At 34.7% G+C, this 13,340-nt stretch overlaps 2 protein-coding genes across 5 annotated transcripts; one reads left to right on the top strand and one right to left on the bottom strand.

Annotated features, from left to right (window-relative positions):
* The first annotated feature begins 3,834 nt into the window (after positions 1 to 3,834).
* On the top strand, positions 3,835 to 8,628 carry LOC145050208 (RNA pseudouridine synthase 6, chloroplastic-like). The gene is made up of 9 exons (XM_078998499.1): positions 3,835 to 4,189; positions 4,472 to 4,603; positions 4,878 to 5,132; positions 5,307 to 5,388; positions 5,606 to 5,721; positions 5,894 to 5,948; positions 6,346 to 6,457; positions 7,901 to 8,070; positions 8,211 to 8,628. Exons 1-9 carry the CDS (start codon positions 3,942 to 3,944, stop codon positions 8,466 to 8,468), a joined length of 1,428 nt encoding a protein of 475 aa, XP_078854625.1. The 5' UTR covers positions 3,835 to 3,941; the 3' UTR covers positions 8,469 to 8,628.
* Positions 8,629 to 9,843: 1,215 nt separating this feature from the next.
* Positions 9,844 to 13,005, bottom strand: LOC145050214 (uncharacterized). 4 transcript variants are annotated; one of them, XM_078998514.1, is made up of 3 exons: positions 12,872 to 13,005; positions 10,284 to 11,138; positions 9,844 to 10,077 (listed from the first exon to the last, which is right to left on the bottom strand). In XM_078998514.1, the coding sequence occupies exons 2-3, from the start codon at positions 11,125 to 11,127 to the stop codon at positions 10,001 to 10,003; spliced, it is 921 nt and encodes a 306-aa protein (XP_078854640.1). In that variant the 5' UTR covers positions 11,128 to 11,138; positions 12,872 to 13,005; the 3' UTR covers positions 9,844 to 10,000. The 4 variants fall into 4 exon arrangements, with proteins under 4 accessions (XP_078854640.1, XP_078854629.1, XP_078854632.1 ...); XM_078998503.1 differs by having other exon boundaries at positions 10,284 to 11,128; positions 12,872 to 12,942; XM_078998506.1 differs by lacking the exon at positions 12,872 to 13,005 and adding an exon at positions 11,931 to 12,131 and having other exon boundaries at positions 10,284 to 11,128.
* Positions 13,006 to 13,340: the final 335 nt, after the last annotated feature.

Here is a 13,340-nt window from a genome sequence, read left to right on the forward strand (position 1 = left end):
TTTGATGCATCCCAGTTTAGATATTTGAACACTTTATTTTTTAGGCTAATTTCGTTGATTCCAAATAGTTTCGTTGTATTTGACTTTTGAGTGTTACATTGCTTTTGGAAAAATATAGGGTTGTCACATCATCCCCCCGTTAGAGGAATTTCGTCCCGAAATTAAATCTAAGACAGAGTTTACGGGTTAGGAAAGAGATACGGGTACTTTTGTTTCATCTGATCCTCGCGTTCCTAGGTGTATTCAGGTCCTCGCTTGGCGTTCCAGCGGACCTTTACAATAGGTATACGACTTTGTTTAGTCCTTTTAATTTCCCGATCCATGATCTCTACTGGTTCTTCTACAAATTGGAGATTCTCATTTATTGCAATTTCGTCCAGAGGGATGACAAGGGTCTCATCGGACAAGCACTTCTTTAGGTTTGATACGTGAAAGGTAGGGTGTACGTTGTGGAGTTCCTGAGGTAATCGAAGTTTGTAAGCCACCGGACCGATCCTGGCAAGGATCTCGAATGGTCCAATGTATCTTGGGTTCAGTTTCCCACGCTTTCCAAAACGTATTAATCCTTTCCAGGGCGAGACTTTTAGCAGGACATGGTCTCCAACCTGGAATTCCAAGGGTTTCCGTCTTTTATCCGCATAACTCTTTTTTCTGTCCCTTGATGCTTTCAGTCGTTCCCAGATTTGAACAATCTTCTCCGTAGTTTCCCTTATGATTTCTGGCCCAGTGAGCGTGTTGTATGTTGCTTGTCCTTTTGCTAGTTGTGTGTCACCCACTTCAGCCCAGCATAGAGGTGATCTGCATTTACGGCCGTAGAGGGCTTCAAACGGGGCAGCCTTGATGCTGGTGTGGTAGCTATTGTTGTACGAAAACTCGACCAATGGTAGATGGGTGTCCCATACCTTGCCAAAATCGATTACACAAGATCTCAACATATCTTCTAGGGTTTGTATGGTTCTCTCACTCTGGCCATCAGTTTGTGGGTGGTAAGCAGTACTCATGTCTAGTCTTGTTCCTAGAGATTTTTGCAGCGACTACCAGAACCTTGAGGTGAATCTACTATCTCGGTCCGAGATAATGGATATGGGCACACCATGCAGCCGTACAATCTCTCTGAGGTATGTTCTAGTTAGTTTCTCCAATTTATCTGTTTCTTTGATTGGTAGGAAGTGCGCGGATTTAGTTAACCTGTCGATGATCACCCAGATGGTGTCGAGTCCGCTTGCCGTCTTGGGTAATTTGGTTATGAAATCCATGGTTATCCGCTCCCACTTCCATTCGGGTATTCTTGGCTATTGTAACAATCCCGAGGGCTTTTGGTATTCCACCTTGACTTTGGCGCACGTCAGACATTTGCTCACGTAGGTAGCAATTTCGGCTTTCATGTTCGGCCACCAGTACAGTTTCTTGAGGTCGAGATACATCTTATCGGAGCCAGGATGTATGGAGTATCGTGTCTTATGGGCTTCGTTCATGACGACTTCTCTGAATCCGCCAAACTTCGGTATCCAGATCCGATCCATGAAGTAACGAACTCCATCATTTTTGACTTCAAGCTTCTTATCCATTCCCCTTAAGGCTTCCCCTGCCACATTTTCAGATTTTAAGGCTTCTATTTGGGCTTCCTTGATTTGCGTGGACATGTGTGAATGGATTGTCATAGTTAGAGACTTCACTCTGTGACCTGTTTGTAATAGAATACCAGTTCTATAGTCCGGAGCCACTCCAAAAACTCATGTGGATCTAGCTTTTCGTCGTATCCAGGTATGTCAACCTTAATGTCATTTGTACGCCAACCGTCGTTTCCTTCTTTGTTAACCGACTCACCGAAATTGGAGCTATCACCACTCTGCCTCCGGTTGTTGGAAAAAATTAATTCTTGAATCTGTTCTTGCATCGCCTTCATATGTTGCTCCACATCCTTCTTGTCGGCTTCCATAAGCTCCACAATCTTCTTTAATTCGGTACTACTTCGGGTATCCATGATGCGTTCTGATACCAAAATGATAGACTGACAGTTAGAGACAAGATCAAAATTACCCGATTAAATGCAAACACACAAACAACAGATCCTTTAAGATACAGTTACACCACTCGAAAAATCTCGTTGGCAAAACACCAACCTGAATCTACGATACAGATACACCACGTAGCTTTAAATTAGCTTCCAAAGATCACTTCTTAACCCTGCCAGAAATTAAGATAGCAATGGAAAAATTCTCTTTTCAAACGAGAGAATTAAGAACTTAATCAAATCCCAACCAAAAACAGTTCTCTTCTTTTGCAAAACAGGTACAAAACAGCAAGTTGGTAACCACCCATGATGCAACATTCATGGGGCGTTAAAAAAAACGACTGCTTCTAGAAAATCAAACATAAAGTAAAAATGCAAAATAAAACAAAAGTTGGAACTGAATTAAAACAAAGTCGGGTCAGATATTAGACTGGTTGTATCATGTTGGGCCTGATTAATCTGAATTGGTTCAGGTTGATGGGTCGGATTGAGTGTGGGTCTAACATAACCCTTTGCTTAAAAGATCGGCTAAGTTCAACCGACTTCTAACAAACTCCACATAAGCATATTTTTTCCGTGTCATTGCATCTGAGTTTATGAAAAAAAAAAAGAACAGAAATTTGTTCCAAATGTGCCTTTTCTTTTCTTACACCCGGCTCCTGATTTGAAGCAAAGAAAAAAAGAGAAGCGAAAAGAAAGTAAGGAGAGAAAAGAAGAGAAAACAAAGGAAAACAAGCTTGTCTTTTGTGCTCCCGAATCGGAGAGAAATGGAAGGAAAGTTAAACATTTTATTTTTTATTTTTTTAAATCCTCCCAAATCGGAAGGAAAGTTAGGAGGATCCTTTCATTTCATTCCACTTCCTTCTTTAATGAACTCGGGCATCAATCTCTCTTACTTTCCAATCATTTCCACCAATTTTCTTTCTTTACTCTAGAACTCGGGAGCAGGATGTTAGTTTATGGGGAGACTAGCCTCTTCTAATTGGCTTTCTATCATTTGGTGACAAAATTGTGATTTTGTAGGCATGAATGCGATCTGGAGGGTAAACCTAGGGGGTGTTTGGGATATCTTTTGAGAGACCAAAATGACTTTTGGAAAAAGATAACAGAGAAAAAATGTTTAGTAAAAACTTCTTTTAGATTTTTTATAGAAGGAAAACCGACTTTTTAAAAAAATCATGTTTGGTAAAAGCTCCTTTTAGATTTTTTATAGAAGAAAACTGACTTTTTAAAAAATTCATTTTGAAACTTTTCCAAAAAATGTTTTTGCCGAGATACCCAAACACCCTAGAAGAAGAAGATAAATAGCTACATCGATTTTGTCCTAGAGATGAGATGAAGTACGAGATGTAGTTGGTACTTGGTAGGGGTAGAAGGAGGGTTTGGTTTAATTCTTCGCCCTTTTTATTTCAGATTCTCTACCTACCTTTCATTCCCTTTCTCCCGTCTTCTCCCCTAAAAATAGAGATTTGTTTAGATTGATAAAGAATTGATTTCTCATTTCCTTATTATTTATACTATCCAATTCTACCAAACACTAGCACCCCGCTCCCGAGTTCAACTTAAAGAGAGAAAAGAAAGAAAATTGGAGGAAATGAGAGGAAAGTGAGTGAGAATGGTGCTCCCGAGTTTCATTAAAGGAAAGAAGTGGAAGGAAATGGAAGGAAAACTTTTCCTCCCGATTTGAGAGGATTTGAAAAGAAAGAACAAAATGTTTAACTTTCCTTCAATTTCTTTCCAACTCGAGAGTACAAATAACAATTTCTTTTTATTTTTTTTCTCTTCTTTTCTCTCCTTTCTCTTTTTTTTTCTTTGCTACAACTCGGAGCGAGCGGGGTGTAGAGTATTAGTCGTCTACCTTTTATTATCAAGCCATCTTCTTTCTCTCAACAAACGACCGCTCTGTTAAGCTCTTGCAGGTGCAACAATGAAAATGGCGAAGGTTTCGTCACTACTACGGATCCCCAAGTACCGAAGCTTCGTTGTCATCCCTGTCACAATACTACAAACATCAGCCGCTGTCACCAACCACCGCCCCAAAAGTAGGAGGCTTTGCTGTTCAGTTTGGGATTCCGTTTTGAATTTTCACCGGAAAAACAATAGCAGAGCCTTCACATCCGATTCCCCTGATTCTCTAGCAGTTACCTCAACTCTATCTACTCCCAGTCATAAACGGTACTTTTCCAAAAGCATACTAAAAACAGAGCACATACGTACAGCTGGCTATGTCATTTGCTATAATTACTTGTACGCAATCTTTAGTATTTACAAAACTTCCAGTAGGATTGAGACAGGTATTTGGATATGGAATCTAAACTCAATAGTTATCGGAATCTATCGTAGGTTCAAAAAAGACGTAGTCTACCATTTTTGGAGTTGCTAAGTGGTGTTTCGTATTGAATTTTGGAGTTGCTAAGTGGTGTTTCGTTTTGATAAACATACCGATTTTTTCTTCAGCCATGAAGAATATGGTCGCTTGCTTCCATGTCCTGCAGAGAATGTTTTGCCAAGAAACATTGAGCACTTAGTTGTTAAAGAAGGAGGACCCATTCTTGACTTCATTACCAAAGCTTTGGATCTTCCATCCTTGTGAGTTGTTATATATGTTCCTTTTTTCCTATATTCACTGAATGTATTTGTCAAAACCATTTATCTCAAAGTTATGATTCAAACAACTCACAATCACCCTTGCAAATGAACACCATTCTATATGAATAAAAACTTGTACTCATGAAACAATTGAGAAACTGGGCTCTACTAACAACAAACCTGTGTTCAAATTATTAAACTATTGGAACTGGAAAGGAAATAGTTTGCTATTATTGGTTAAATATTACTGTTATTAACATGTTGAACTTTGAAGGTATGTTGCAGATCTTATTCATTTTGGAGCAGTGTACTATGCCCTTGTATGCCCAAAGCCTCCTTCAACTGCAACAATGGAAGAAATCAGATTGTATAAAGAATTTACCAATCCGTCCCTCCTAAGAAAGAGACCTTCACTCAAAGGGAAAACCCTAAGAGAGGCACAAAATACTTTTAGAATTACTTGTGTTGATGAGTTTGTTGAAGCCGGGACTTATGTAAGGGTGCATGTACGTCCAAAACGATTTCCAAGGTACTTCATATAGGAAATTACAATTATACCCTTAATATGAGTAGCAACATGCTTTATTTTAGTGTTATGTTTATTTATTTTGGACTCTATTTGGAACAAAGATTATATGTGAGGACAATGTATTGTTACTTTGTTGAAACTTGTGATAATATTGAGATGTTAATTCTTGTGTAGATGCTATGAAGTTGACTGGAAGTCAAGAATAATTGCTGTGACAGAGTCGTATGTGGTTCTTAACAAGCCAGCTGGCACATCAGTATGTCAATCATTTCTCCTTCTTCATCTTATCTCTCATGGAATATACAATCATATTTTTTTGCTTCTTGCAGATTAAAACATATTTGTTAAACCCTAAATTTTACACCAAACTTATGGGTGTCATGTATATAATTTGAGGAAAAATGAAATTGTCCCATTTCCTTTTTACGAGGATAAAAATGGGATTTACATTTACTCACATCCTTTCTTGTTAGGTGGGTGGAACTACAGACAACATTGAAGAAACATGTGCAAATTTTGCTACTCGTGCCTTGAAATTAACTACTCCTTTAAAGACAACTCATCAGATTGATAATTGCACGGAAGGCTGGTATTTTATTATTTGAAGTTTAAATCAGATCATTAGATATTTCTTTCAAAAATGGATGGCTTTCATTGACTGAAATAAAATTTAGTGGCTAAACCGTAAAAAGGGACAAAATATAGTGGCTTTTATGTAAATTGCCCAATAAAAATTCAACTAATCTCATCTTGTTTTGCAGTGTTGTGCTAGCTAGAACTAAGGACTACTGTTCAGTTTTCCATAGAATGATCAGGGTAAGTTTAGTTTTTCTCTTAATCAATTTATATATTTTATGGTAAAATACAGAAAAGAAGTGATTAAAACATTATATATATATATATATATATATATATATATATATATATATATATATATATATTACATGTTACCTAGTTTTGAGAAAAAGACAAAATACAGGAAAACAAAACATAATTCCCCATTTTACCCATTTAGCCCCTGAACCACATTTTGCTTTTTCTGTATTATGCCCCTGAGAAATGATTCTTTTAAACGTGAGTAAAAGTATAATGGTCTAATCATTACAGAAAAACTAGGTTGATAAAATTGTGAAAGTACAAGTGTTTTTCTGTATTTTGATTTATTTTTAATCTGTTTTTATGATTGTAAGTGATGGGGTGTCTTCTCCACCAGGAGAAAAAAGTGAAGAAACTTTATCTTGCACTTGCTGCTGCTTATGTGCCACCTGGCATCATAACCCATTACATGCGACCATTTCGAAAGGCCCCAAAAATTATTTCCCAAGGTAAAAATAACAACATACTTCAATTTATTCGTGTATTATAGCATTTTTTATTTCTTTTACAACATTGTATTTGAAATATATGTCCGGTTATAGCAACATCATTATTCAAATACAAAACAATTTTCAGTGTCATAATTGGATAGATTTTTCAACAGCTACTAATTAGAAAAAAATAAGGTAAATGGCACAAAAAACACTCTTTTTACACAGAAATTCGATTGACACCGTGTTTTTTTTTGTGTCAATTTTGACACTGTGTTTTCCAATTTGTTACAATTCTGACCACTTGACCGGTTAACCAGGTTACATGCTGACGTGGCATGATGACGTGTCAGTTTTGATGAGGCATGATGACGTGTCAGTTTTGATGATGTGACATGCTGAACGTGTCAACATTGATTTTTTTTCCACAAAAAACACTAAGTTTTCATTTTTTTTCGATTTTGACACTAAGTTTAATTTTTTATTTCAATTTGACACTTTTTTTTTTGTTCCAATCGAACATTATTTATCAAATTTTGTTCAACTTTGTCTATTTTCCATTTGAAACCGTATAAATATATTTTTTATTACATTTTAAATCGTATAAACATATTTTTTTCGTTTAAAAACCACATTTTTATTTAAATACAAGGTGTTTTTTTTTTCTTACATTCAAAGCATTAGTTATATCATGAGAATCGAACTAACCATAAGCTTCTAATAAGATGTAAAAATTTGATGGGTTGCAAACTTGATATCCGAGTTTTGATTGACTACACGCTTCCAAACCTCCAAACACATTTTAAAGTTGCATATTTAATATAAAATACAATTTTTATATAACTAATACATATTTATACATAAAAATATGGTTTGAGTGTAAAAAAATTTATTTATACAAAATTATGGTTTTTAAATGAAAAAAAAAAAAAACAAATTTATACGGTTTAAATGTATTAAAAAAATATTTATATGGTTTCAAATAGAAAATTGTCAACATTGAACAAAATTGGAAAAAATGATGTTCGATTTGGAAAAAAAAAACATAGTGTCAAAGTTGAAAGAAAAAATTAAACTTAGTGTCAAAATTGAAAAAAATGAAAACTTAGTGTTTTTTGTGAGAAAAAAAAATCAATTTTGACACGTCGGCATATCATGTCAGCATGCCACATCATCAAAACTGACACGTCATCATGCCACGTCAGCATGCAACCTGGTTAACCGGTCAAGTGGTCAGAATTGTAACAAATTGGAAAACACAGTGTCAAAATTGACACAAAAAAAACACGGTGTCAAAATCGAATTTCTGTGTAAAAATAGTGTTTTTTATGCCATTTACCCAAAAAAATAAAATAAAAACGAAAGCACAATTGAGAGTAAGATTGTATAATAAATAAACAAATAAATGAAAGTACGTTACTATTTCTTGCATTTACAAATTCTAATTCTTCCAACATGCAGAGTTGATTTCGGGATGGAATCTGTGCCAATTGGAGGTCCTGGAATGCAGGAAAGTTCCATGGCCAAATGCTTCCACTGAAGAAGAGAATGGAATTCAGGATTTGAATTGGCCGAATAAAGATTTTGCATACGAATGCAAAATCAACCTTTTAACTGGTCGTACTCACCAGGTACATACATACATACATACATAATCTATGATAATTTCTCAGGGACTTGTTTTGCCTTTTTCTGATACTTACTAGAATGAAATTGAATTACATTTAGTGAAATCCATCAAAACATTCACATGTGGAGTATTATGTTACAGATTCGAGCTCAACTAGCAGCATGTGGTGCACCGATAGTGGGGGACTCGATGTACATGCCAGCTGTAATCGCAGAGCTGGTGGGACCCGGGAAGTTAAAAAAACAATTTGAAAGTGAGTCCGCCATTGAAGAGTGGGCTGCAAAACACGGGAAGGAACCTGGTGTGAGTATTGGCCTTCAAGCTTCTCAAATTTCATGGGATGAAGATGAAGGACAACAACACTTGTATCAGGCGGGACCTCCATGGTGGACTCAGTAATGTCAGAAATATAGCAATGTACTTTGATTCAATTGTGTATCATATTCATAGCATCTTACTTCATTTTTTCTTTTTGTTATGGGAAAAATCTACCCAATTATAGCATTTTACTTTTAATTTTTAATCTTATTATCAGATGATGTTTTACCTTTTTCTTAAATTATGTTTTTGGCGAAATGTGCAAACCAAGTTTCATTCCAAAACAAAAATATGTAGATTAAATAATGTATATTTATGCAACAATGCTTCATTTCCTACCACTCTATATAACGATATTTTTAATTTTTTTTTCCAATTTATGCGACTAATATAAATTATGAATTATGATGCAATCATGCTCCAACACATTAAATATGTTACATTCAAGTATTGCGTCTTCTATTGAATATTGTATTTATTTATTTCCGACACTAACAAGGTAGGTTAAAAAATCAAATTCATAAGCTTAAATTGTATAGGTATTTAAGTCAGCTTGCCTCAACTTAAGATGAAAAAAACAGCTCGTAATTGATGTTACGTATTCGATTAACTTATTTAAATTTCGGAAATATTGCTTGGAAAAGATCCATGGCTATTGCTTGATTCGGATCTTGATTGGTATCAATGTTGCTCATTCGCTTGCAAAAATAACATTTTATAGTGATTAACCTTTTTGGTGTTATCCTTGCACAAAACTTATACAACCATCCTATTTTTTAAAACTCGCAAATATAGTAAAACATTACGCAACCAGAAACAATTGGCATTTTGTCATTTTGGGCATACGTTTTCCTTTTTATATCTACTTCTTGCTTCTTGAAAGTAGATATAACTATACTCACGATTACAAATTCTAAGATGGGTTATAAAAACAGTTATGAAAGAATTAGTCGTTGATTAAGGGGTTCTTTCTTTTTCTTTTCTTCACTTGTATAAGTAAAGTGACCGAATGAATAAAGATGTATCAATAAAGTGATATATATATATGTATAAATAATTTGTTTTATAACAATAATGAATAACAAATGATTATTTATTACGAACATAATTCCATTCTGAAATCCCGCAACCTTGCAAATAAATAATACAAACATAAACCATCAAAAGGTTAAAATAATCAATTCACAAGACAAGTTTGTAGTTTTTTTCAATCAATTCTCTTGACTAGTCACAAAAATTTACTTATTTTGCTATGTTATCACCAGTCCACATCTATTTTGCTACTACCCAAACATTAATTTTTCAAAATCCTCACCACTTTCAATCAGAAAAAATAAAATAAAATAAACTCTTCATCACCATTGATTCAGATTCATTATCAACAATTAAAATCCACCACAAGAATAAGATCGCATAAGAAAATCCCCTCAAAAATCTTTAATAAATCGAAGACCGATTGTTCCAAAACTAACAAGATAGATTCAAATGCATATAATCAAAGCTAAAATGTATCAACAATGAATGAAGGTATTTAACTCAGTTTGCCTCAACATAAGATGAAAAAAAAACAGCTCTTAATTGATTTTACCTATTCCATTAACTAATTAATTGCTTTAAATTTCGGAAAAATTGCTTAAAGAGAGATCCACAGCCACTGCTTGAGTTGCATCAATATTGTTGTTCACTTCACCTGCAAAAACAAGGTTTTATGGAATAATTAATTAACCTTTTTACTATCAACTTATTATAACATAAATAGATAATAAGTTATTAGAGATAACAACTTAATATAACTTATAAAAAAATACGATGAGAAACTTAAGAAACATCATTTCTCTTACTTTCTATATTATGTCTTTCTGTAATAAATAAAAATGAAACACTGGAATTTCATACCTGTTTGTTCTTTACTTTCTTCCTGCAGCTCATCCTTCCCCAACAATGGTTGATTTTCCGTAATTGCCCCTACAGGAGTTATAAGCTCGTCTGGTTCCTTTACACGCAGCTCACCCTCATCCTTCTTCTCAATATCTTGATTCCCATGTTGCTCAGATTCCATTCCAGAGACGTCTCCCGGAATCATGGATTCCTTTCCCAGAAAACTCTCAGTCTCAGCCGTTGGATCACATCCCACATCTTCGTTTTCACAATCTTTCGGAACCTCTTCCGGTGCTGCTTTAGAAACCTCAAAAACCTGCATAACATCATCCTGCTCAACCAATCTCAGACTTTCCGGTTGAGGGGTATTTTGGTAATTTTGCACCGTCTCTCCCGCTTGCTTTACACATACGGATTGATCCGGAGCACAAAACTGCACCGGGTTTCTAGGATTCGCGGGCGGAATCGGAAATTCGGTTCTGGTGCACATCTCAAGGTGGGGTGCCACGTCATTTTCCGGTGTCACGGGGGCCACATGCCCCTGTTGGAAAACAATGCCACGTAGGATGGAGTTATTGGGGCCCAAACGGGTCGAGAGGAGGTACCCGTTATCGAAAATGCCATCAATTATGCATGTAACCGCCTGTCCGACCATGGTGTGGTCGACTGGAGGAAGGACGGTGGTTGGTGGTGGTGGTTGGATGGTGGTTGGGAAGGTGGGTGGTGGTGGTGCCGGAGCTACCGGTGGCAGAAGTGGAGGTGGTTGAGGATGTGGTCTTGGCATGCTTTCATCCTTACGTGGACGACCGCGTTTACGTTTCACTGGGAGGTCAGGTGTCTTTGATATGTTTTGTTGATTCATTCTGCAAAATTCTTTATACAAGCAAATCAACTGTTATTCAGTGACAGTGACAGTAACAGTGACAGTAACTGTACGTGACATTGACAGACACAGGTCACAGTGTCAATGTCACAAAACAAATAGTAAACTTCCATTTTATTTTATTTTTAATTTGATGACAAACTAACTACAGATAGTCACCTTGCATTTTCTACATATATAAAAATTTAGCTTTAAGCACAAAAATTATAAAAAGTATTTGAGAAAACAAAAGTATATTTGGGTAACTAACTTTGGGTAAATTGTGTAAAATTGCAGGACTTAACCTGAAAAGCTTTCTTTCCATGACTTTATTAGTCTTTATACGCTAAGTCTATCTACATTGGGTAAAAAAATATACCTGTGATATAGCTTACCAGATTAGTAGATTAAGACTTTATTCCGTTTAATAAAACACGAAACAAAACCTTAACCATCATGCAAGAATTCTATCCGGCTCTTAAATATCCAAAACTCTTGATTATTCTATGTTTTTTCATTGATTTTTTATCAATAGATAGTATTTTTGCATTGAAATCTTGAAAAGTACGATGTTTAAGATAACTTATTTCCTTCGATTCTCGTAATTTTCTCACTGCCCATATAAAAATTAAAACCCTAAAAAAATCTCGCATATAAAAACAGATCGAATAAGTGAATCATGCGCTGATAATCAAAATCTGAACAGCGAACTGCGTAAATCTGATAGAATCTTTCACATTAATCGCATTACGTGAACATGAAACAATCGCACAAAACTACAGAGATTAATTCGAAGAACTTACTTGAGAAAAATTGAGATCATGAGAGTGTTGCAAATGAATGTAGAAAAATCTGTTGCGATTCCATTTTTTTATCACAAAATAATGTAATTTTATTTGTGGGGAAACATATAAGAAAAGGGGGATCGTTTGAGTAAATAATATGAATCTCATATTTGTGATTTTGATTCTGAAAAAGGAAAAGACTATCAAGGGTAACTGATATTTAGGATGATATAACTGAAATGGAAAATTAATAAATAAAAATTCAAAGAAAGAAAATCAAGAAGTTATAGGTATTTACACTTTTTACCCTTGATGTATTTTCTTGTTCAGTATCAACCCAAAAATAACTAGTTGTTTCAAAGTAGCGTATGTTGAATGACAAATCATAAGTAAATTGATATTGAAGGTTTTCATGGTTTTCACGTGGGTAAACAAAAGGAAGCCATATTACTTCGAACTTTATTTATGGTCTTACATTGAGAGCAATTTATAAGTCATATACTTTACTTTTAGAATCATACTTACGTGTTTTTTTGTTCAAGTGAGTTAAGATTTCACAAATTCATGTGTAAAAATAGTTTGCACAAGATGGTTTTGTACATTGAATTATAATAAGTGGATAATTGGATTGTGTATTTGTTAAATAAATATTTGGGGATCAAACATGAAATCTTGAGCCTGAGTTCTCATGATCACTAGATGTTCAATTTGATTATTGAAATCCGTTAGAAAAATCAAAACAACAACCTTGGCGAACGAAATTCAACATGGTTTTAACAAAATTGAGGCAAACATTGAAAAATTAAAGTAACAATTGAGGCAAATGATATGGTAATGAACAAATTCAAAACGGTATCAGCAAATAAGCTTGTAAAGATGTCTTATATGTTTTTAGTACTAAAAAAAACTAATGCTAAGGAAGATCGATGAATTTACGAGTTGTCTAGTGAATGTCATACCTGAACTTCTCAAAAAGGAATAACCTTAATGGGGTGAACATTAAGCAATCGGAGGTATGACAGAGCTTTCAAGAAAACAAAATGATTGATTGTTCATGGTTGTTCAGGGGATGAAAATGTAGATTATATAAAGGGTGGCGGAACTTTCGAGAAAATAAAGTTTAGAACGTTTATAATTTTCCCAAAATTTATCTTGGAAGAGTTAGAGATTTAATCTATGTAAATCTAAACCTTTTATATTTCATATAAACCCCCTCGTGATTTGAGTTTAATGCCATTTTTGTAGTTTAGATGTTTGATTGTATATAAAATATTCCCCTCATATCTTGATTAGTTTTTGGTTACCATATGTATGGTATATTATCCAAACAAGTAACAAGTACCAAGATGGAAGTAAGTTGTATGTTCAATCACATAATTATGTGTTATCTGTTCGATCACATAGCATCAATGTGTTATATGTTCAATC

Source organism: Lactuca serriola, chromosome 1 (assembly GCF_051521515.1).
Source record: "Lactuca serriola cultivar US96UC23 chromosome 1, Lser_US96UC23_V15, whole genome shotgun sequence".
In the NCBI taxonomy this organism is placed as follows: Eukaryota; Viridiplantae; Streptophyta; class Magnoliopsida; order Asterales; family Asteraceae; genus Lactuca; species Lactuca serriola.

Bases quoted from the DNA above. Each gene is read 5' to 3' on its own strand.
- LOC145050208 (XM_078998499.1), top strand. From the start codon at position 3,942: ATGAAAATGGCGAAGGTTTCGTCACTACTACGGATCCCCAAGTACCGA. The intron at 5,389-5,605 runs GTATGTCAATCA...CTTTCTTGTTAG, and splicing joins ACAAGCCAGCTGGCACATCA to GTGGGTGGAACTACAGACAA. The intron at 5,949-6,345 runs GTAAGTTTAGTT...CTTCTCCACCAG, and splicing joins TTTTCCATAGAATGATCAGG to GAGAAAAAAGTGAAGAAACT.
- LOC145050214 (XM_078998503.1), bottom strand. From the start codon at position 12,912: ATGTTCACCCCATTAAGGTTATTCCTTTTTGAGAAGTTCAG. The intron at 11,129-12,871 runs GTATGACATTCA...AGAATTTTGCAG, and splicing joins TTCCTTTTTGAGAAGTTCAG to AATGAATCAACAAAACATAT. The intron at 10,078-10,283 runs GTATGAAATTCC...TTGTTTTTGCAG, and splicing joins AGAAAGTAAAGAACAAACAG to GTGAAGTGAACAACAATATT.